Source organism: Siphateles boraxobius, unplaced genomic scaffold, assembly GCF_051911475.1.
Source record: "Siphateles boraxobius isolate OS27281-9 unplaced genomic scaffold, OSU_SipBor_1 19, whole genome shotgun sequence".
In the NCBI taxonomy this organism is placed as follows: domain Eukaryota; kingdom Metazoa; phylum Chordata; class Actinopteri; order Cypriniformes; family Leuciscidae; genus Siphateles; species Siphateles boraxobius.
In genome coordinates, this window is record NW_027508799.1 from 29,793,526 (window position 1) to 29,816,287 (window position 22,762).

The window sequence follows — 22,762 nt, forward strand, 5'->3', positions numbered from 1 at the left end:
TATGTGCATCTGTATCTTATAGGAGATGCTTTCAAACAGCACATTTTTATGTAGAGGACAACAATTCAGCCCGTGCCATATCAGCCCCATCAACCCCTCTTCTTCTACCTACAGGTAACAAACTTATACTCCCGTTCAGAAAGATTATTATTATTATTATATTTTTTCTTTCATGTCTTAGCAGCTATTTATTTATATATTTAAACAAACAGTTATTTATTATTGTTTGAGTTATTTATTTAAAACTAAATAAATAATTTGTTTATTAAATACAATTACTTACAATTATATTTATTAAGTAATTGTATTTTTAATATATAATTGTATTTATTATTAATATTTATTTGTTTGTACACATTTCATCGTATTTCTTTTAATTAACAAATTAATTTTATTATTTATTAGTTATTCATTGAAAAAAATATTTATCAAAAAGCACAACTACTTACAATCATTTTTAAAATAAACTAACCTAAGTAATTGTCATTTTTAAAAATGTTATGTATTGAAGTTATTTATTGAATAAATAAAAATAAATAACTAAGTAAAATTATTTATTTATTAAAAATACAATTACTTACAATTACTTTTATAATAAATAAATAAACAAATAAAGTAATTGTAATGTTTTTAAATAAATCATTTTATTTGTTATTAACATTTATCTATTTATTTGTATTTATTTAATTTCATTTATTTAAACAAACAAACAGTTATTTATTGAAAAATACAAATAAACGAAAACATTATTAAATACAATTACTAGTTAATAGTTTATTAGAAAAGTAAATGTATTTAAGTAATTGTGTTTTTTTAAATAAATAATTATATTTATTAATAATAATTTGATATGTATTTATGTATTTCTAAATAATGGTTTTCTTTTTGATGCCAGAGGATAATGAAGCTCTCCCTGTTCAGGATTTCGTGAAACATGTTGCTGATCTTCACGCAAATCACATGTTCTCCAAAAAATTTGAGGTACTTGGTATTCTTATCACTCTTTAGTCAGTTTTCTAGACGTTTCTAAATACGTAACCTTAAACATTGCATCCTATAATGCCATGTGAAAATATAAACCAGTGGATTCATGTATATAAGTGCTATGGGGCAGCATGTAAAGAGGTGATGTGGGAACACTGTTCACGGTGGCTCCACTGAATGCATGGACACCCACACAGAGCGACAGCCCTGTCTAAACCCGTCTGTAGCATGAAAACACTTGCAAAACGTGCCTCATGTACCTGTACCTGCCTCTCTGTTTGTCCTGGACTTTCATTGTGCTTTTCTGCATTCTCACCCCCTCCCTTATTAGATCTTGAAAGAGTCTTACGAGGTAAGACACATCTCCCTTGTTTAGTGTTACTTATTCTTTTGCAATGTTGTTATTCTTCTGTTCATTGTATTGGCGTGTCAGTGTTGCTCTTTGCATGGTTAGTGTGCATGATAAAGTCAAATAGTTTGGTAATGTTTATGATCTGAGAGTTATGCTTGAAACGTTTCTTCCAGGAGATTCAGGGCTGTACGGCGGACATCAGCATCACTGTGGACAGCTCCATCCACCCAGACAATAAGAGCAAGAACAGATACATTAATATCCTTGCCTGTATATCACTCATCCATACCAATATAAGAGATGTACATGTATTTATAAAAAACAAAAAACATGACTTACACTCTTCTACTTTTGTACTCTCAGATGATCACAGTCGAGTTAAACTCTCTCAAAACTCTGACAAAGATTGGAAGACAGGGGACTACATTAATGCCAACTATGTGGATGTAAGTGTACAATATAATTTTTCCATTATATTAGTCAACAATCACACAGAATGATGATTTAGGGGATTCACTCCCGTATTTTAATGTGGTTGTCACTACTGAAAGTTTACAGGTTGTATTGTTGCCTATATAAACTTACAATTTTGAGGGTAAAAATAAAATCCAATTCTGAGATTAAAAAGTCACAATTATCGTATTTAATTTTTATTCCGTGGTGGAAACAAGCTTCCATATGCCAAAATGGCCAAATATTTGGCATATTAATCTTTGTGCCTCATCTTTGTGCTGAATCTGAATCGTTTATGTGCCAGAAATGGTGGCATGACTTCTTTTACTTCCCTGGTGTAAGCATACGTATTTAAGTTCATTGAATGTATCAAGAAAATGTATTGAGATGAGACACAAGTATTAGTGATGGAAAACATGTTGTGTTTGTTGCAATGGAGTGATTAAGAATGCATATCAGTTTAATTATGACAATAGTATTGTACATCTGTTTTCTGGGAGGTAAAATTTATTTAATTACAGATGTTGGATCTGAAATAGATATATATTTTTTTCAAATTGTCCATATTTCAACACTGTCACTACTAGTGTTGATAGAAATGATCACGGTCTGTTTGTGAACTATTCTCTTTAGGGCTACAATCAGCCGAAAGCGTATATAGCTGCCCAGGGGCCACTGAAAGGCAGTCTGGAGGACTTCTGGAGGATGATATGGGAGCAAAACGTTGGTGTGATTGTCATGATCACTAACCTGGTGGAGAAGGGCCGGGTAATGCTTTTCATCACTTGATTTAGATGGTTTTGGCAGACAAAATATGCTAACTTTGATATAAAATAATGATAAAGTGGTGTAATGAGATAACTAAACCAATGTTATTTAAATCTCATGAGGCTGGTGTGTGTGTGTGTGTCAAACAGAGAAAGTGTGATCAATATTGGCCCCTTGAGAATCAGGAAGACTATGGATGCTTCCTAGTCACGATGAAGAGCACCAAAACTCTTGCCTACTACACGCAGAGGACGTTCACCCTGAGGAACGTTAACGTCAAGAAGGTCAATAGCTACGCCTTACATCACCGTCACCCGAAAACCTTGAGGATATTCTCCGTTCTCAACACTTTTCGTTGTCTTTTTCCACCACTAGGGCTCACAGAAGGGCCGCAGTCAGGAGAGGACGGTGCTTCACTTTCATTACACTCAGTGGCCCGACATGGGCGTCCCAGAATACACTCTTCCCCTGCTGTCTTTTGTGCGGGCGTCCTCACAGGCCAGGAAAGCTGATATGGGGCCTGTAGTGGTGCATTGCAGGTAGACACCAGTAGTTATTAAGCATAAAGTTATTATGGTGTGAAGTTACTATCGATCTGACTGCACAGACAGTAATGGATGAGAATAAAAGCTGAACTAAACTTAGCTGGATAATGACAATATTGTCTTCTATCTATAGAACTGCTTTATTGATGAATCAAATCAATTTCATAATTAATAAATTCCACAAAATTCACACTGTTATTGAACTGAACTGAATCCACACTGAACTGACTTGAGCTGAATAATGACACCATAGAGTGTATATATAAACAATATATTTTAAGTTTTGTTGCAAAATATGCACATATATTCAATTATTTAAGTATTCTGAGAGCTTAGGGAGACTCTGTTATGTCATTTGCTGTGCTTCATGGGAGTGGGCGGGACTAACGAGCTTGTTTAGACTCTGATTGGTGGAATTTTTTGTTACAGCATCATGGGTAATGTAGTTTTTCACCATGAATTCTAGTCTTTAATATGATTATTTTTAAAACTAAGTTGAAATAATGTGGGCTGATGGCTTCAACAGAAGCAAATACCATAGATTAACAAACTCATAGCTCACAGTAGGTCTGTCTTTAAAGGTTTATGAGTTATGGTTAAAAATCTTTCCCTATGGAGAAATTGAAAGGAGTTTTTACTTCTGGAACTGACTATTGCACTTTATTATCTTCTGTAGAGCTGCTTTATAGTTGAACTTTGCAGCACTGACATTGTTATTGAGCTCAATTGAGCTGAATAATTACACTATTGTTTTCTTAAGAGCTGCTTTACAGCTGAAATTGTATTTGCTTTATAATTGAAGATCTTTGCAACATTTAATACTGGTATTATCTTGTTTTAAACTGTGAAGCTGCTTTTATCTGTATTCTATAAAGCACTATATCAATAAATGTGACTTGAAGTGAGAGTTTATAAATGGAGGCGGACAACAACATTTTAAGATGTGTTTGAATGTGTGCACTTGTGATCTGCAGTGCCGGTGTGGGACGAACAGGAACATACATTGTGATCGACAGCATGTTGAAGCAGATAAAGGAAGAAAGTACAGTGAACATAATGGGATTCCTCAAACACATTCGTACCCAGAGGAACTACCTGGTACAGACAGAGGTATGACATCCTACCATACTTCAGGTTATGTCACGTCACATGCAACACGACACATCAATCATATTTGTGTGTGTGAGCAGGAGCAGTACGTCTTCATCCATGATGTTTTAGTGGAGGCCATCAGGGGTAAAGAGACACTGGTCTCATCTAGTCACATTCACACATATGTGTCTGATCTCCTCATACCGGGACCTACAGGAAAGACCCGCCTGGAGAAACAGTTAAAGGTGAGACCCTTGGTTTATTAAGCCCCTCTTAATCATTATTACTCTGAGCAATTAATCAGTCTTCCCTGTTGTTCCTGTAGCTGGTCAGTCAGAGTTGTGCAAAACAGAGTGACTACACAGTGGCTTTGAAGGAGTGCAATGCATCTAAAAACAGGACGTCTTGTCTTATGCCTGGTGAGTGTGTGCAATATAAACATTCATTTGTCTATTTATTTAAATACTGAATATTTATTTAAAATATTTATTGTATTACATTACATTGTTTATATATATTATATTTATGTACATATATAAATATAATCTATAAAAATGAAAATGATTTTTAAAAGATCTATAGATTTATTTAAAATATTGATTTAAAACGTTTAATTACATTATATTATGTATTTATTTATTTATTAATATTATGTACTTTATTTATGGATATATCATGTTCATGTATGTTATAGGTATTTATTTATTTATTCATTTATTCATGTATTCATTTACTTTTAATATTGTTTATTCTTTAAATAATTATTCATTGTTATTTATTATTAAAAAATTATTTAATTACATATTTTTTTATTTATACATTTATTTATTTACTTATTTTAAATATTGATTTATAAAAAATAAATATTCATTGTATTATTTATGTATTAGTCATATATAATTTGTTTATAATTTATAGGTATTTTAATTTTGTTTATTTATTTATTTATTTACTTATTTTAAATATATATATATATATATATAGAGAGAGAGAGAGAGAGAGAGAGAGAGAGAGAGAGATTTTATATATATATACAATATTTATTTATATGATATTTTAATTAATTAATTAATTAATTAATTAATTAATTTATTTATTTATTAAAGTGTGAAAGGGTAACCTGTTTTTTTCTCAATAATTATATTCAGATTAATTCATTAAAAAAATGTTTTTTTATCACTGTTCTTCTGAAATCTAAAGTAATCTCTTAATTTAGTAATGCAATAAGAATTGATTTGCAAACATTTCATTAGTAACCTAATCATAAATTCGTTCTGATTTCCACTCCCTATTCTTTCTTTTTTCAGAATTTGTTCAAGACCCCTTTTTTAATGTGTTTTTAAAGATGTCTATTATCAGTGAGCTCATTCAGTGACTTTAGTTTTGTGAAGTGTAATGGTTAATCTTTATCTTCTCATGTGCCTGTGCTTCAGTGGAGAGGTCAAGGGTCAGTCTGTCTACAGGACCTGGAGAATCATCAGACTACATCAATGCCTCTTATTTATTGGTCAGTTTCTGGTTCTGATGCTCCTGTCCAGATTCTTTGGTGATATGGTGTGATTCGATGCGTCTTTGCTGTTTACAGGGGTACCATCAGAGCCGCGAGTTCATCGCTACCCAGAATCCTCTGCCAAACACCATACAGGACTTCTGGAGAATGATCTGGGATCACAATGCACAGATCATAGTTTCCCTGCCTGATACACTGAGCTTGGTGAGTTACACACACATTTATAAACATTTGTAGTTCTACACACATCCCTATTTATTATAAGGCATCTCATTTCCTGACCGTCACAGACCAGAGAGGGAGAGTGTGTGTACTGGCCAACTAAAGAACAACCAATCAGCTGTGAGACCTTCACTGTGACCTTCAGAGGTGAGGACAGCGTGTGCCTGTCCAACGAAGATTCGCTAGTGGTGCAGGATTTCATTTTGGAGGCCCTAAAGGTGAAAACCGTATTTAATTTATGTAGCCAGAACTCATGCAAAGCCAGTATTTGCAGCTGCTCTGGGTGAATCTCACAAAACCAGTCAAGAACATGTTTGAATCATATTTCACCCCAAAATCAATACAAAAATAAGTATATTTTGCATAAAGAAAATTTATTTAATTGCATATTTTAGTGTAATTTATTATTTCCGTGACACATTTCGTGATGCGCCCCAATTGTAATTACCAAAATGCAAATAAATCAATAAATATGTATATGGTATTATTTGTTGTGCTGCCTTTGATTACACTTTATTTTAAGGTGACGTAATTACAATGTTCTTTAAAAGTACAGAGTAATATTAATTAACTACATGTACATATAGAATTACGGTTAGGGTTGGAGTTTTGTTTAAGGTTAGTTACTTGTAATTATGCATTATTTACTGTTAGTACTATAGTAAGTACATGTACATCACCTTAAAATAAAGTGTTACCCTGCCTTTTAACTTAAAAAAATACATTTTATTTAAAATATATTACAGTAATAAGAATCTAATGAGAATGATGTGAAATTTGAGAATCTCAAAACATCTGGAAAAATTACAATAATGACAATATATAGGAGTGTATAATGAATTAAAGAAAATTATTTTATTGGCACATTTTATTAAAAAAAATTCATTGTGACATTTGTTTTCATGACAATTAAGCTCATTGTAAAATCCAATTATCATTACTGAAATGCAAATACATAAATAAATGGTAGTATTTGTTGTACTGCCTTTTAAATAAAATTTTAAATAAAAACTTTTTATTATAGTAATGAGAATCTAATGGGAGTCACTTATGAGAATGGTGTGAAATGTAAGGAGAAACTCAGGTTTAAAAAATCTTGACACATTACAGTAATGACAAATGATAATATTGTATATAATTAATTTAATTATATATTACGTTACAGTATACAGCAATATTATTATGTAAAATAATATCAGTAAAAAAGGTCTTAGTGGCACTAAAAAAGGCTTCATGCAAAATTTATTATTTTTCTTTTGATTTCAATGTATTTTTGAGATTATTCAACTCAAACAAAAAACAAAGCATTTCATATTTTCAGTATTTCCAAGAAAGTTGCATTTAAGACTGTGGATTAACAAAGCTGTTTTGTGTGGCCGTCTGTGACAGGACGATTACGTCCTGGAGGTGCGTCAGTACCAGACGCCCCGCTGGCCGAACCCCGACAGTCCCATCAGCAACTCCTTTGAGCTCATCAACATCATCAGAGAGGAAGGCTCGCGTCGAGAGGGCCCCGTCATCATCCATGATGGGTAGAGTGTCTTTTATTTACAGAAATGCAGAGGCTGTATCAGTCGGCGATGTGTCATTTCTCACGACGTCTGCTCTGCAGGTCTGGAGGGTCGAGTGCTGCTTTGTTTTGTGCCCTGACCACGCTGGTCAACCAGCTGGAGGAGGAGAACAGTGTGGACGTCTATCAAACCGCCAGAATGATGAACCTCATGAGGCCGGGGGTCTTCGATGATATTGTAAGAGGACTGTAATATCAGTAAAATGATTTTCTTGTTTTGTTTGCAAGTACACATACAGTATCTACACATTCTTAAATCAGGATACATTTACTTGAGAAGTGAAATGAAACCTGTTTTTGCATTGAACAAGAAACAAATATCTGCCAATGAGGTGAGAAGAATAATTTTGTTTTCCCTTTGAATTATGTGGTTGTTTTTTTTCTGACCCCATTGGCAAATATTTTATAATATTTTAAAATATTTTTTTATTACAAATAGTTTATATCAGAATTCTGAGGGGAAAAAGTCAGAATTGTGAGATATAAACTCGGAATCGTGAAAAATAAAGTCAGAATTGTGAGAAATAAAGTCAGAATTGTGAGATATAAACTCGGAATCGTGAAAAATGAAGTCAGAATTGTAAGAAATAAAGTCAAAATTGCAATGTATAAACTCGGAATTGCAAGAGAAAAGTCAAAGTTGTGAGGTATAAAGTTGGAATTGCAAGATAAACTCAGAATTGTGGAATGGTGGAGACAAGCTTCCATAAAACAAGAAAAAAATACTAAGTAACAAAATAATTTTTGCAATTTATACTTTGATAAGATTATGGAATGTGCATGCTTAACATCTTCCTGTGTGTGCAGGATCAGTATCAGTTCCTCTATAAAGCGATCCTGAGTTTGGTGAGCACTAAGGAGGACGAGAGAGCTCTTCACTACTCGGAAAACAACGGCACGGTCCCCGCCAACCCATCGGAGAGCCTGGAGTCTCTCATGTAGCTATACTGACCCTTCACACAAGGAATTGTACATTGAATCATAAGAAAGTAGTTTTGCTCGAAACCCTCCCAAAGTCTCTACACGGACTATATGGGTACAGGATATACTGTAATTTGGTCTTTTATTGTGCCTTTTTGTTACCTTTGTACTTTGATATAATATTATTATTGTAACTAATGCCAAAATTTCTACTCTTTGGAAAAACAGTGACTTCTGTATTGCTGGTGGTGTCTTTGGTTTAGTTGGACATAACTGTTGATGAAATATTTATAAGTAGCAGGGCAAAAGATTTCATACAGTATCTATTTTGGGGGTAAAAAAAATCTTTAGATAGGAAAAAAAGGCGTTCTTGAATGTAGCCTCCTAGAACAGAAGAGAGACGTGTGATTCTAATATATAAAACATCGGTCACACCGACAGACCAAAATACATTTATATGACTAGTTTCTTTTTTTACTACGTTTGCTTTTGTTATTGTAGCAATTGAAGGCTTCATTTTTTTATTATAGAAATTGAATGATTTTTCAAATGAACTAGTTGATATGTGTTGTAACAGACATTTTCATACATTTGCTCATTTCTCTTAACGTATCCTTTTAGATCAGCAGCGAATCTCACTATTCAGTTATTTATCTCCATGTTTATCTACCTTTTATTTAAACTGTCTAATCTTTTAAGCCTTTGGTCAAAAACTAACACAAGACGCACTTGGATAAAATAAAAATAAATAAAACAGTTTCTTCTACATTATCAAAGGTGTTTCAGAGTATCCTTCATTTTTCCAATGAGCGTCCAGACTGCTTAACCACAAAATGTAGGGGTAGTTGACATGAATACTTTCGGTAAGTGCAAAAGTCCCGCAGTGTGACTAGCTGAACTTTGAAAAAAAGGTGTCTTCTTTTTATTTGAAGTGATATTGCAAGACTACATATATGTTTGACTTAAAATACTAATGTGAATTGAAAACCGTAGGAACATTGTGCCTAATTGTCCCTAACCAAATATATATATATGTAATTATTATATATAATAATTATATATATATATATATTGATGATATGTTGTTTAGAAGTGATGGACGCTTTCAAAACACGCTTCGTGAAGCTTCGAAACCTTTGTGAATCATTTGTTTCGAAGCAGCGATGCGGCGCGCGTATCAAACAAACTGCCAAAGTCTCGTGATTTCAGTAAACGAGGCTTCTTCGTAACTGTTTAATTTACTGGTTCGCCGGGGGCTGTCTATATATGATTTTTTTACCTGATCTCGGATCAGTTTCATAAATTCAAAAATTTCATAAAATAATCTATAGACTATTTTCTAAGTTGAAAGGTCCCTCATTGAGGCAAGTGTCGTCTCTCATTGGCTGTTTGAGTCACCAATTTGGAAGAAAAATTAAAAACATGACTGATTCTGCAATAGATTTCTCATATTTCTGATATTTCTGGAAACTTTTCACTTTAACTTCACTACATGACAAATATCATACTTGTTACTCCACTACATAGATGTGTACTTCTTTTGTTGGGGTGGTAGGAGTGCTAAATAGATAAAAAAAGAAGATGATTATAGCTGTCTGTTTTTTTTTTTTTGTCAATTCAGCTGTTTCATTTCTATGGGTTTTATAACATTCTAAAAGCTCTTAATTCCACAGATACTACAAACTGGTAGGTTTATTTACAAGGTTGCTTCAAAGGGCATAGGGTACTTTAAGTATTACATACAACAATAATAAAACAATGCATTGACATTTACTTTTGATACTTCTGTACTTTTAAAAACGAGTACTTCTGTACTTTCTTAAGTAAAAATCGGTCTTTACAACTTTTACTTGTAACTGAGTAATATTTGACCAGTAGTATCTGTACTTTCACTCGAGTAAGGAAGTTGTTTACTTTGTCCACCTCTGTATAAATTTTGAATTGAAATCAATTAAATGTATTAGAAATTAAGAAATTAAAAATGAACTTCCAATCTATAACAACAGTAAAACAAATGCACAACTTAAACAGACAGTGTTGATTTATTATTTAATATAATATAATATATACATGTACATAAACATCATGAGGACTTCAGATGGGCCATTTCCACTGGCTGGTCGGTGCTTCCTCTACGAGTGGTTCCCATGGTTTCCATTCCGTCATCTTCCTGGACAATGCCAGTTCAGCCTCAGCCTGCGGAGACACGAGGCGGACACAATAACCGCTGAGCTACAACACAATGTTCCAATGTTGCTTCAGAGTAATTCATTTTCTATATACTCAGTTAATGACAGTAATGACACAGAGGCTTTGGGATCTTCTTTAAGTATTGCATTTTCTCACCTGTGCAATAACCTCCTCAATCTGTCCACTGTTGATTTTCTTTTCAAGCTTTTCCACATCTGGCTCCTTTATAGATGAAAAATGACATGTTTACAAATCAACACAATCTCAAAAACACGTAAGAGATTCAACAGTTAAAGCCGATCTAAATCTAAGTATTTTACTTCAGTGAAAGTACATTTGAAATGTCTTACGGCTTTGACGTGATTGAACCTCTCGCTGATCATTTGCTCAGTGTATTTCCTGTAGGCAGCGTCCTGAGGCATAGTCTGAAGAGAGCCCAGGATCTTAGTGTACAGAATCCGAAGACGCTTTAGGAAAGAGAACAACTCTTCAATAGATTGCATTAGGCTAATATGTACAACTCCACGAACTCAAAACACACAATAGACAAACAAAACATTTTATTTGTATATGAAAGAAAATACTGTTGTACAGTATGGCGATTAATAATAAAATGAATCAAAACAAAATCAAGAGAGACATTCACCTCATGAGGATTGTGGGAGACTGCAAGGCCAACCAAGCCTGTGGTCTAAAAATAAGATATTAAGAAATTACTGCACATGTGCATATTCGTATAAATCTGTAAGTTACTCTGAAATGTCAAATGCACAACTTGATTTCCCATGCAGGACATTTACAGTTCCACAACTGTATGTGTGAATGTATGCATGTATTTACTGTAACGTTACATAACGATAATTCAGACTCTACAACATCAGCCATCACAATCCTTCAAAACAAAGCACGACTGATGCATTTAAATACTAAATACAAACGTGCAAAAATATTTAAACGCTTTGGTATAGACACAAGCTTCGTTTACGAATACATTTAACTAGTTTTATTAATATATTTCCATGACCTCCCCACGTACCTTTTTGATCAAACCAGCCATTTCTTCCTCTGCTACGATTCAATGGCGCAACTTCCGTCGCCTGAGTGTGACGTCCGTGCTCGCTCATATCTTCGTGGCTGCGTCCAAAAGCTTATAAACATAAATGCTGCCTTCAGAGGATGCATTCCAAGGTAGGAAAGCATCAAGGCACGTCCTAATACAATGTGAGCTTCGCCTCCTGTCTCCTGAGATACTTCACCTGATCGCTTTAAAAGCAGCATAGATGTATCAGAGATTGGATGTATCCGTCGAGTTCCAGTTTCTCAATATGCCTTAGAAGTATTAGCTGTTTGTAAAGTGACCCTTATATTTGTTTTTTGACCACTGAAAATGGACTATAGACCAATTTTACTCACGGATATGTTTAACATTTCGTGAGTTACAGGAGTGTAAACATCGAGGAAAGCACAAGAAGTGTTTTTTGTGCAATTTTGGAACTGCCACCATTGGCATTTGGTGCAATAAAGATTGCTAACGTCAACAGATTTCACTAATAGACCTACCAATCTCTGTGTAAAAATAAAATAATGACGCTTCCATCTTTCTAAAGCAATTTTTTTAACTCCCTGTAGTTTTTGGCTCATTTTGACGCTCTACAAAATAGTGGATTGTCTATTGCATTTAATAGTTTGGCTTTCGTCACTATTTATGTTTATCTTTCTTCAGAAAAAAAATATTAACTTTATATTATATACAAATATTAAATTTGAGGTTTCTGAAATTTGGTTGATTTGACAGTCTACATTAGAACGAATCCCCTACTGATATTCATATTATGAAGTAAGTAACGTTAGAATAATAAGGAATGGTGTTTTTGTCTCTGTTGTTGTAGTCACTCCAAACATCAATCCAGTAGATTATTACCAATAATTAACAATGAGAAGAAGCTATGATTTTCCTGCTGCTTCATGCTTTTGTAGAGCTTCAGTGTTCAATATTTATACATTATTGATGTGAAGTCCGATTCATTTACTCGAATGAACCGGTTCTTTCGGACAATTCGTTTCAGTGACAAAACGATTAATCGGTTTTTAGTCTACTTCACGCAATGATGTCACGGCGCATTTCAATTATATCAATACAACATTTAAATAAAATCATTTGTCAACGCATAATATTTAAAACATTCAAATAAAGTTATTTTTTGAACGCATATTGCTGATTATTGTCTTTCGTTCACTAAAGTTAATGGTGTTCGTGGTCACGGTTTAATTCGCTGATCCTTTTTGTCAGCTGAACCTCTTTGACCTAATAGATTTACTTGACTTAGGTCAATAGTTTAAACTAATAATAATGATAATAATAATTAAAATATAGCTGCGAGCAGCGATTACGGGCCCAAGCCGGTGGCACCGCAACCCCGGTGCCTTTAGTTACCTAAAGAACATTATGTTTTTAAACATTATGTTTAAAAGTATCATTCTTTCCAACGATTGTTAATTAACTCATATTTGAAACATAAGCTATATATATATATATATATATATATATATATATATATATATATACACACACATGTATACACAAAAATAAAATAAAAACACATTTGAAGCGTGTTTGCTTACTAAATAGTGAGCTGAGCGAAAGTTGCAGCAAAGATCAGCAACAGGAGTCAAAATTCATTAATCACGAGAGTGAAGAGCTGACTGAAAAAAATGATGACGGAATATTTTGTGTAAAAGCGCCTATTTAAGCGAATCTGTCATTTACTCATTTGTTGTTGTGTTTTACCTGAAAACCGGAAACAATCGGCCCCCGATATGGTGCTAATTTTAAAGTGACACTAAAAAGTATGCGGCTGCACTGGCATTCATAACGGTGCGCGTCCATGGCGACGAGCGAGCAGAACAGAGCGAACGTTTTTTCATTTCTACTTCCATAGAAATTAATTCGAGCGCACTGCGAGCGCCACCACTATAAATGTCCGTGCGGACGTCCTTATACTTTACTTTCACTTTTATATTAGCGATTTAAAAGGCCTCGCTGGTGTCTAACGTCGATTAACCGGTGGGAAAAGATCCTCACAGCCACATACCTAATATATTTATATTTAATTACAATAGCCATACCTGATAAAAAAGTTTTATGTACTGAGTTGATATCATTTTGGACACAAGAGGGCAGTATAGCCCTTTGTATTACTTGATGTATTTATTTTTTAACTGAATAGCACATTCTGGCTGTTTTTAAACTTGTACATTATTCTTAAATTGAAAACAAGAATAAAATGGGTTTAGTTCTGATATTTGTGTAATTTTATCTAGAAATAAATGGTGTATAATTAATTTTTTAGAAGATATGAGGCTTTTAGTGTTTACTTTTTTGACATGACTTTAATCCCTCGCCATAGCAAAACAATTTGAGATATTCAATAGCCATTCACAATTTAGCTTCTTTAATGTATTTTCATCATGTTGAAAAAGTTTGGTGGGAATTGAATAAACCACTTAAGAGGAGTGGGTAAAAAATCAGAGGCTGATTTTGCCAAAAATCCACATTAAGACCAAAATAGCCCACTTCCTGTTGGGCTGGCTTAAAGTTGTTTGGCCCGATGAGATCTATATGTGTACCGAGTTTCATAATATTACATGCAAGTGTGTTTAATTTATGGACCAAATTTTCTGACCAAGTTTATGGACCAAGTTAATTTAATTAATAAACTAATTATATAAAACTATTTTCAATGCACTACAATTCAACTGGTTATATGCCTTTACTTATTAATACAACTTATTTAAAAAGTACAAGGCGTAAGACATTTATTTTCTTTTTTAATGCAGGCCAGACCAAACAGCAGTGAAATGGTTAATCTAGCCCCCCTCCCCGTCCCCACACTCACAGACACACACACACACAGAGACGTAGGCTCAGAGAGAGAGAGAGACATAAAATGACAATTTTCAAACCAAAATATCTGACTTCCTGTTGGTTGGAGCTATTGAGTGTAAATTAGAAAGTTGTCTGGCTGGAGGAGAACAATACACATACCGATTTTTATTACTGTAGATAAAATTAATCCCCCCACTTTTGACAAAAGGTGGCGCTACTGAGCCCCTCACCACGCCCGTTTCTGAAACTTTGCACATGTCTACTGGCTAATAAATGTGATGTGTCTGTCGAGTTTCATGCAATTTCAAGTATGCTAAGAGTCTCAAAAGCATAAAAAAAGAATATTAAAGTTTGATGCGTTGCCACGACAACAGTATCAAAGATATCAAGAATCCATTCACAGGTCTACATCTGCCGTGTGTTTACATTATAGTAGTGAAGTTTGAAGCAAATCGGGTTAAAATAAGAGGGTGATTTCAAAGCATTTTGAAAGTGACACACTTCCTTCTGCCAGTTGGTGGTGCTATAACTTTGCCTCACAAGAGTCACATCCATGTGATCGGCCTCTTACAACGAACACACTACTGAAGTTTCATCAAGATCAGTTAATGTATGAAGAAGTTATAACACACTTCCTGTTTCCATTATTCGCCATATTTTCATTTCCTCGCCACGGCCAAACCGTTCGAGATATCAAAAATCCGCTGGCAATTTTTCATCCTCAATTGCTTGACTTCATGCACACCGAGTTTGGTGGTGATTGGACGAATTTCCTAGGAGAAGTGTTTCGAATTCCATTGCATGCGTTTCCAAACAAACCATAATAGCCGACTTCCTGTTGGGCTGGGGTAAAAAGTAAAAGTACAAAGGATATATAAACCGATGAGATCTATATGTGTACCGAGTTTCATATTATTACATGCAAGCGTGTTTGATTTATGGACCAAGTTTTCGGACCCCGTTCCAGGAGGCGCTGTCGAGCCCCCCTGCCACGCCCGGGTACCACCTTCAGCCCGGCCCTGATGGCCACGGGTTCTGACCTGTGTGCAAAGTTTCAAGAGTTTTCGTGCACGTTAAGAGCCCCAAAAGTGCCCGAATAGTCGTTAGAATAATAATAATAATAATAAATATAGCTGCGAGCAGCGATTACGGGCCCAAGCCGGTGGCACTGCAACCCCGGTGCCTTTAGTTACCTAAAGGCACCGGGGTGGCGGTACCGCCGGCTTTGGCCCTTCATCGCTGCTCGCAGCTATATTTATATATATATATATATATATATATATATATATATATATAAAAAGCCGGTGGCACCGCCACCCTGGTGCCTTTAGGGTTATTGTGCACGACGTGACACAAAATATCTGCTGGCTATCTGCCGAACGGCTCTGGTAGTTCCGCTTCAGCACTGATGATGTTGTAGAAATAGTGCGCTCTGGTTGGTCTGGATTATTCGGGATTTTTTATTTTATACAGAAATAAGTTATTTATAATTCAGATGAGAATAAAGTTAGTGTTGATTAAAATGAAGGAAAACAAATATATTGATCTGAAATATAGCACATTAATTTTAAATTTATTTAGGTTCAATTACCAAACATACAATCTTAATTTAATTTAAAGCAAACAATACATTTAAAAGATATGGGTTGTATGCACTTTTTTTTTTATAAAAAAAAGATATATATCCAAAAAACAAGGCCTTAAAGGGTTAAACTCTTGTCACTGTAACAGACACAATCTCTCTCTCTCTCTCTCACACACACACACACACACGTCAAGTCACTTCCATTTTAGATGCAATATTGAATAAGCAGAAAATTCGGATTTTCTGCTCTGAAAATATAAATAAGCATAAAAATTGAATAAGCACTTTTAATATTCTAAACAGAATAAGCACTAGTCGCTAATGAATAAGTACTAGTACTTAATGGAATAGATACTAGTATCTAAAAAATAAGTACTAGTAGCATGAAAATAGAGACTAGTAGGTTAAAATGATAAAATGTTAAAACGGCTTGCCATATTGGCTCAGAGAGAGAGAGAGAGAAAATGACCTTTTAGATACTAGTACCTATTAATAGATACTAGTATTTATTCAATAAATACTAGTACTAAGTCATTAGATACTAGTACCTATTAAATAGATACCAGTACTTATTCATTAGCTACTAATACGTATTCAAAAGAATATCTAAAGAATAAGCACTAGTATCTAAAGAATAGGCACTAGTACTAAAGAATAAGCACTAGTCGCTAATGAATAAGTACTAGTACTTAATGGAATAGATACTAGTATCTAAAAAATAAGTACTAGAAGCATGAAAATAGAGACTAGTAGGTTAAAATGATTAAATGTTAAAACGGCTTGCCATATTGGCTCAGAGAGAGAGAGAGAGAAAATTACCATATTCAAACCAAAATATCTGACTTCCTCTTGGTCTGAGCTAATGACAGTTAATTAGAAAGTTGTCCGGCTTGATCTGAACAATATGCGTACCGAGTTTTATGATTGTAGATAAAACTATAAAACTAACCCCCCCACTTTTGTCAAAAGGTGGCGCTACTGAGTCCCTGCACCACGCCCGTTTCTGAAACTTTGCACATGTCTACTGGCTAATAAATGTGATCTGTCTGTCGAGTTTCATGCAATTTCAAGCAATTTCAGGCATGCTAAGAGTCTCAAAAGCATCCAAAAAGAATATTAAAGTTTGATGCGTTGCCATGGCACCAGTATCTAAGATATCAATAATCCTTTCACAGGTCTACATCTGCCGTGTATTTACATTATACAGATGAAGTTTGAAGCAAATCAGGCTAAAATAAGAGGGTGATTTCAAAGCATTTTGAAAGTGACACACTTCCTGCTGCCAGTTGGTGGCGCTATAACTTTGACTCACAAGAGTCACATCCATGTGATCGGCCTCTTACAACGAACACACTGCTGAAGTTTCATTAAGATCAGCTAATGTATGCTGAAGTTATAACACACTTCCTGTTTCACGTTTCTCGCCATAAATTCGTTTCCTCGCCACGGCCAAACCGTTCGAGATATCAAAAATCCGCTGGCAAATTTTCATCCTCAATGTCTTGACTTCATGCTGACCGAGTTTCGTGGCATTTCTTTGAATTCTCTAGGAGAAGTACTTTAAATTCCATTGCATGCGTTTTACAAACAACCCTAAATAGCCGACTTCCTGTTGGGCTGGGGTAAAAAGTAAGAGCATGAAGTATATATGAACCGATGAGATCTATATGTGTACCGAGTTTCATATTATTACATGCAAGCGTGTTTGATTTATGGACCACGTTTTCGGACCCCGTTCCAGGAGGCGCTGTCGAGCCCCCCTGCCACGCCCGGGTACCATCTTCACCCCGACCCTGATGGCCACGGGTTCTGACCTGTGTGCAAAGTTTCAAGAGTTTTCGTGCACGTTAAGAGCCCCAAAAGTGCCCTATAGTCGTTAGAATAATAATAATAAATATAGCTGCGAGCAGCGATTACGGGCCCAAGCCGGTGGCACCGCAACCCCGGTGCCTTTAGTTACCTAAAGGCACCGGGGTGGCGGTACCGCCGGCTTTGGCCCTTCATCGCTGCTCGCAGCTATATTTATATATATATATATATATATAAAAAGCCGGTGGCACCGCCACCCTGGTGCCTTTAGGGTTATTGTGCACGACGTGACACAAAATCGGCTATCTGCCGAACGGCTCTGGTAGTTCCGCTTCAGCACTGATGATGTTGTAGAAAGGGTGTGCTCTGGTTGGTCTGGATTATTTGGGATTTTTTATTTTATACAGAAATAAGTTATTTATAATTCAGATGAGAATAAGGTTAGTGTTGATTAAAATGAAGGAAAACAAATATATTGATCTGAAATATAGCACATTAATTTTAAATTTATTTAGGTTCAATTTCCAAACATACAATCTTAATTTAATTTAAAGCAAACAATACATTTAAAAGATATGGGTTGTATGCACTTTTTTTTAATAAAAAAAGATATATATCCAAAAAACAAGGCCTTAAAGGGTTAAACTCTTGTCACTGTAACAGACACAATCTCTCTCTCACACACACACACACACACACACACACGTCAAGTCACTTCCATTTTAGATGCAATATTGAATAAGCAGAAAATTCGGATTTTCTGCTCTGAAAATATAAATAAGCATAAAAATTGAATAAGCACTTTTAATATTCTAAACAGAATAAGCACTAGTCGCTAATGAATAAGTACTAGTACTTAATGGAATAGATACTAGTATCTAAAAAATAAGTACTAGTAGCATGGTGGCGGTACCGCCGGCTTTGGCCCTTCATCGCTGCTCGCAGCTATATTTATATATATATATATATATATATATATTTATATATATATAAAAAGCCGGTGGCACCGCCACCCTGGTGCCTTTAGGGTTATTGTGCACGACGTGACACAAAATATCTGCTGGCTATCTGCCGAACGGCTCTGGTAGTTCCGCTTCAGCACTGATGATGTTGTAGAAATAGTGCGCTCTGGTTGGTCTGGATTATTCGGGATTTTCTATTTTATACAGAAATAAGTTATTTATAATTCAGATGAGAATAAAGTTAGAGTTGATTAAAATGCAGGAAAACAAATATATTGATCTGAAATATAGCAAATTAATTTTAAATTTATTTAGGTTCAATTACCAAACATACAATCTTAATTTAATTTAAAGCAAACAATACATTTAAAAGATATGGGTTGTATGCACTTTTTTTTAATAAAAAAAGATATATATCCAAAAAACAAGGCCTCAAAGGGTTAAACTCTTGTCACTGTAACAGACACAATCTCTCTCTCTCTCACACACACACACACACACACACACGTCAAGTCACTTCCATTTTAGATGCAATATTGAATAAGCAGAAAATTCGGATTTTCTGCTCTGAAAATATAAATAAGCATAAAAATTGAATAAGCACTTTTAATATTCTAAACAGAATAAGCACTAGTCGCTAATGAATAAGTACTAGTACTTAATGGAATAGATACTAGTATCTAAAAAATAAGTACTAGTAGCATGAAAATAAAGACTAGTAGGTTAAAATGATAAAATGTTAAAACGGCTTGCCATATTGGCTCAGAGAGAGAGAGAGAGAAAATGACCTTTTAGATACTAGTACCTATTAATAGATACTAGTATTTATTCAATAAATACTAGTACTAAGTCATTAGATACTAGTACCTATTAAATAGATACCAGTACTTATTCATTAGCTACTAATACGTATTCAAAAGAATATCTAAAGAATAAGCACTAGTATCTAAAGAATAGGCACTAGTACTAAAGAATAAGCACTAGTCGCTAATGAATAAGTACTAGTACTTAATGGAATAGATACTAGTATCTAAAAAATAAGTACTAGAAGCATGAAAATAGAGACTAGTAGGTTAAAATGATTAAATGTTAAAACGGCTTGCCAAATTGGCTCAGAAAGAGAGAGAGAGAGAAAATGACCATATTCAAACCAAAATATCTGACTTCCTCTTGGTCTGAGCTAATGACAGTTAATTAGAAAGTTCTCCGGCCCGATCTGAACAATATGCGTACCGAGTTTTATGATTGTAGATAAAACTATAAAACTAACCCCCCCACTTTTGTCAAAAGGTGGCGCTACTGAGTCCCTGCACCACGCCTATAACAAAAGGTGGCGCTATAACTTTGACTCACAAAAGTCACATCCATGTGATCGGCCTCTTACAACGAACACACTGCTGATATTTCATTAAGATCAGCTAATGTATTCTGAAGTTATAACACACTTCCTGTTTCACGTTTCTCGCCATAAATTCGTTTCCTCGCCACGGCCAAACCGTTCGAGATATCAAAAATCCCCCGGCAATTTTTCATCCTCAATGTCTTGACTTCATGCTGACCGAGTTTCGTGGCATTTCTTTGAATTCTCTAGGAGAAGTACTTTAAATTCCATTGCATGCGTTTTACAAACAACCCTAAATAGCCGACTTCCTGTTGGGCTGGGGTAAAAAGTAAGAGCATGAAGTATATATGAACCGATGAGATCTATATGTGTACCGAGTTTCATATTATTACATGCAAGCGTGTTTGATTTATGGACCACGTTTTCGGACCCCGTTCCAGGAGGCGCTGTCGAGCCCCCCTGCCACGCCCGGGTACCATCTTCACCCCGACCCTGATGGCCACGGGTTCTGACCTGTGTGCAAAGTTTCAAGAGTTTTCGTGCACGTTAAGAGCCCCAAAAGTGCCCTATAGTCGTTAGAATAATAATAATAAATATAGCTGCGAGCAGCGATTACGGGCCCAAGCCGGTGGCACCGCAACCCCGGTGCCTTTAGTTACCTAAAGGCACCGGGGTGGCGGTACCGCCGGCTTTGGCCCTTCATCGCTGCTCGCAGCTATATTTATATATATATATATATATAAAAAGCCGGTGGCACCGCCACCCTGGTGCCTTTAGGGTTATTGTGCACGACGTGACACAAAATATCTGCTCGCTATCTGCCGAACGGCTCTGGTAGTTCTGCTTCAACACTGATGATGTTGTAGAAATAGTGCGCTCTGGTTGGTCTGGATTATTCGGGATTTTGTATTTTATACAGAAATAAGTTATTTATAATTCAGATGAGAATAAAGTTAGTGTTGATTAAAATGAAGGAAAACAAATATATTTATCTGAAATATAGCACATTAGTTTTAAATTTATTTAGGTTCAATTACCAAACATACAATCTTAATTTAATTTAAAGCAAACAATACATTTAAAATATATGGCTTGTATGCACTTTTTTTTTTATAAAAAAAAAGATATATATCCAAAAAGACAAGGCCTTAAAGGGTTAAACTCTTGTCACTGTAACAGACACAATCTCTCTCTCTCTCACACACACACACACACACACACACAAACACACACGTCAAGTCACTTACATTTTAGATGCAATATTGAATAAGCAGAAAAATCGGATTTTCTGCTCTGAAAATATAAATAAGCTTAAAAATTGAATAAGCACTTTGAATATTCTAAACAGAATAAGCACTAGTCGCTAATGTATAAGTACTAGTACTTAATGGAATAGATACTAGTATCTAAAAAATAAGTACTAGTAGCATGAAAATAGAGACTAGTAGGTTAAAATGATTAAATGTTAAAACGGCTTGCCATATTGGCTCAGAGATAGAGAGAGAGAGAGAGAGAGAGAAAATTACCTTTTAGATACTAGTACCTATTAATAGATACTAGTATTTAGGCTCTAGATCCACTCCGAAAGTCACTTCGTGATCATTTAACCGCTTCATTTGAGAAAAACTATCATTATGACATAAACAAACAAACTCAAAAGGTCTTCACGGCAACCCGTCAAAATAAAAGTTCGGTTTAACTTGACAGAAATATATTACCGTTGTACAGTAGAATTTAGATATGTCCCAATGTAATAATACTAACACTAATCCAAATAAATTATCATCAAAACTGAATTTAAGGAATAATCCATGTTTTAATTTTAAAGTCCCCGTGAACCGGAAGTTGCAAACGACTTTTCTCCAGTGTTGTGACGTATTTCCGAGAGAAACGGAATACTAAATGAGGCAAAATGGTGGGCGTGGCTTTTTCCCCAACTAGCACCTGATTGGATCTAGAAAAGTAGGTGTTTTCATTCAGCCTGTCTACTGTCAGTTGGAGGGGCGTGATTACGGATGTTAAGAAGACGCCCAAACCGTGAAACCTACGTCATCAGGCAAGGTCCTCCAACGCAGAGGGGAGGGGAAATTTCAGATTTTGATTAAAGATTACGAAGCCAAACAATTTTTTTGTGTGGATTGACTTGCATGGATGAATTGTTCACCACAAAACGATCAATTTAAGCAAACAAAGTAAGTATGGTCAATTTTGAATTCATGGGGACTTTAACAGTAAAGCTCATTGTGCAGCACGTTATTTGACAAAAAGTTTATTTAATTTCATATGATTAAAATTGATGATAAATGATCAAATTTGTGTTTTATGTCTTCATTTTATTACCAGAAAAAACACAACACAGAATTAGTGTGACATTTTTTTTCATATTTTTTTTTAAATGTTGTATACGTTTAATGATTCATAATACACTATTTCAATTAATTAGACATGCTTTTTGATTGCTAAAAAATTTACACCACGTATTCGTAATACACCCGCTCCGCAACACTAGCAGTTCCCCCAATCCCCCCCCCCCCCCCTGAAAAAAAATCCTAGGGGAAACACTGGGCATTC

General features: G+C 34.8%; 2 protein-coding genes across 12 annotated transcripts in view; one reads left to right on the plus strand and one right to left on the minus strand.

Annotated features, from left to right (window-relative positions):
* ptprz1b (protein tyrosine phosphatase receptor type Z1b) overlaps positions 1 to 9,188 on the plus strand; it is a 35,189-nt gene extending 26,001 nt beyond the window's left edge. For 2 of the 11 annotated variants that reach the window (XM_077234887.1, XM_077234892.1), the window contains 17 exons: positions 23 to 114; positions 896 to 981; positions 1,316 to 1,336; positions 1,510 to 1,606; positions 1,700 to 1,782; positions 2,423 to 2,557; positions 2,707 to 2,841; positions 2,933 to 3,096; positions 4,077 to 4,212; positions 4,293 to 4,439; positions 4,520 to 4,613; positions 5,628 to 5,701; positions 5,780 to 5,908; positions 5,995 to 6,144; positions 7,316 to 7,458; positions 7,539 to 7,674; positions 8,304 to 9,188. In XM_077234887.1, the coding sequence (XP_077091002.1) occupies positions 23 to 114; positions 896 to 981; positions 1,316 to 1,336; positions 1,510 to 1,606; positions 1,700 to 1,782; positions 2,423 to 2,557; positions 2,707 to 2,841; positions 2,933 to 3,096; positions 4,077 to 4,212; positions 4,293 to 4,439; positions 4,520 to 4,613; positions 5,628 to 5,701; positions 5,780 to 5,908; positions 5,995 to 6,144; positions 7,316 to 7,458; positions 7,539 to 7,674; positions 8,304 to 8,438 (1,957 nt within the window). In that variant the 3' untranslated portion in view covers positions 8,439 to 9,188. Of the gene's footprint in view, positions 1 to 22; positions 115 to 895; positions 982 to 1,315; positions 1,337 to 1,485; positions 1,783 to 2,422; positions 2,558 to 2,706; positions 2,842 to 2,932; positions 3,097 to 4,076; positions 4,213 to 4,292; positions 4,440 to 4,519; positions 4,614 to 5,627; positions 5,702 to 5,779; positions 5,909 to 5,994; positions 6,145 to 7,315; positions 7,459 to 7,538; positions 7,675 to 8,303 lie in introns of all 11 variants that reach the window. The other 9 variants (XM_077234891.1, XM_077234886.1, XM_077234885.1 and 6 more) reach the window with 6 other exon arrangements.
* A 1,252-nt stretch (positions 9,189 to 10,440) lies between these two features.
* On the minus strand, positions 10,441 to 11,744 carry ndufa5 (NADH:ubiquinone oxidoreductase subunit A5). The gene is made up of 5 exons (XM_077234896.1): positions 11,644 to 11,744; positions 11,254 to 11,298; positions 10,958 to 11,074; positions 10,764 to 10,829; positions 10,441 to 10,613 (listed from the first exon to the last, which is right to left on the minus strand). Exons 1-5 carry the CDS (start codon positions 11,662 to 11,664, stop codon positions 10,512 to 10,514), a joined length of 351 nt encoding a protein of 116 aa, XP_077091011.1. The 5' UTR covers positions 11,665 to 11,744; the 3' UTR covers positions 10,441 to 10,511.
* Positions 11,745 to 22,762: the final 11,018 nt, after the last annotated feature.

Excerpts from the sequence above, each read along its gene's own strand:
- ndufa5 (XM_077234896.1), bottom strand. The coding sequence starts at position 11,664 with ATGGCTGGTTTGATCAAAAAG. Across the intron at positions 11,299-11,643 it reads TGGCTGGTTTGATCAAAAAG|ACCACAGGCTTGGTTGGCCT; the intron begins GTACGTGGGGAG and ends TCTTATTTTTAG. Across the intron at positions 10,830-10,957 it reads GGTTCAATCACGTCAAAGCC|GAGCCAGATGTGGAAAAGCT; the intron begins GTAAGACATTTC and ends TCATCTATAAAG.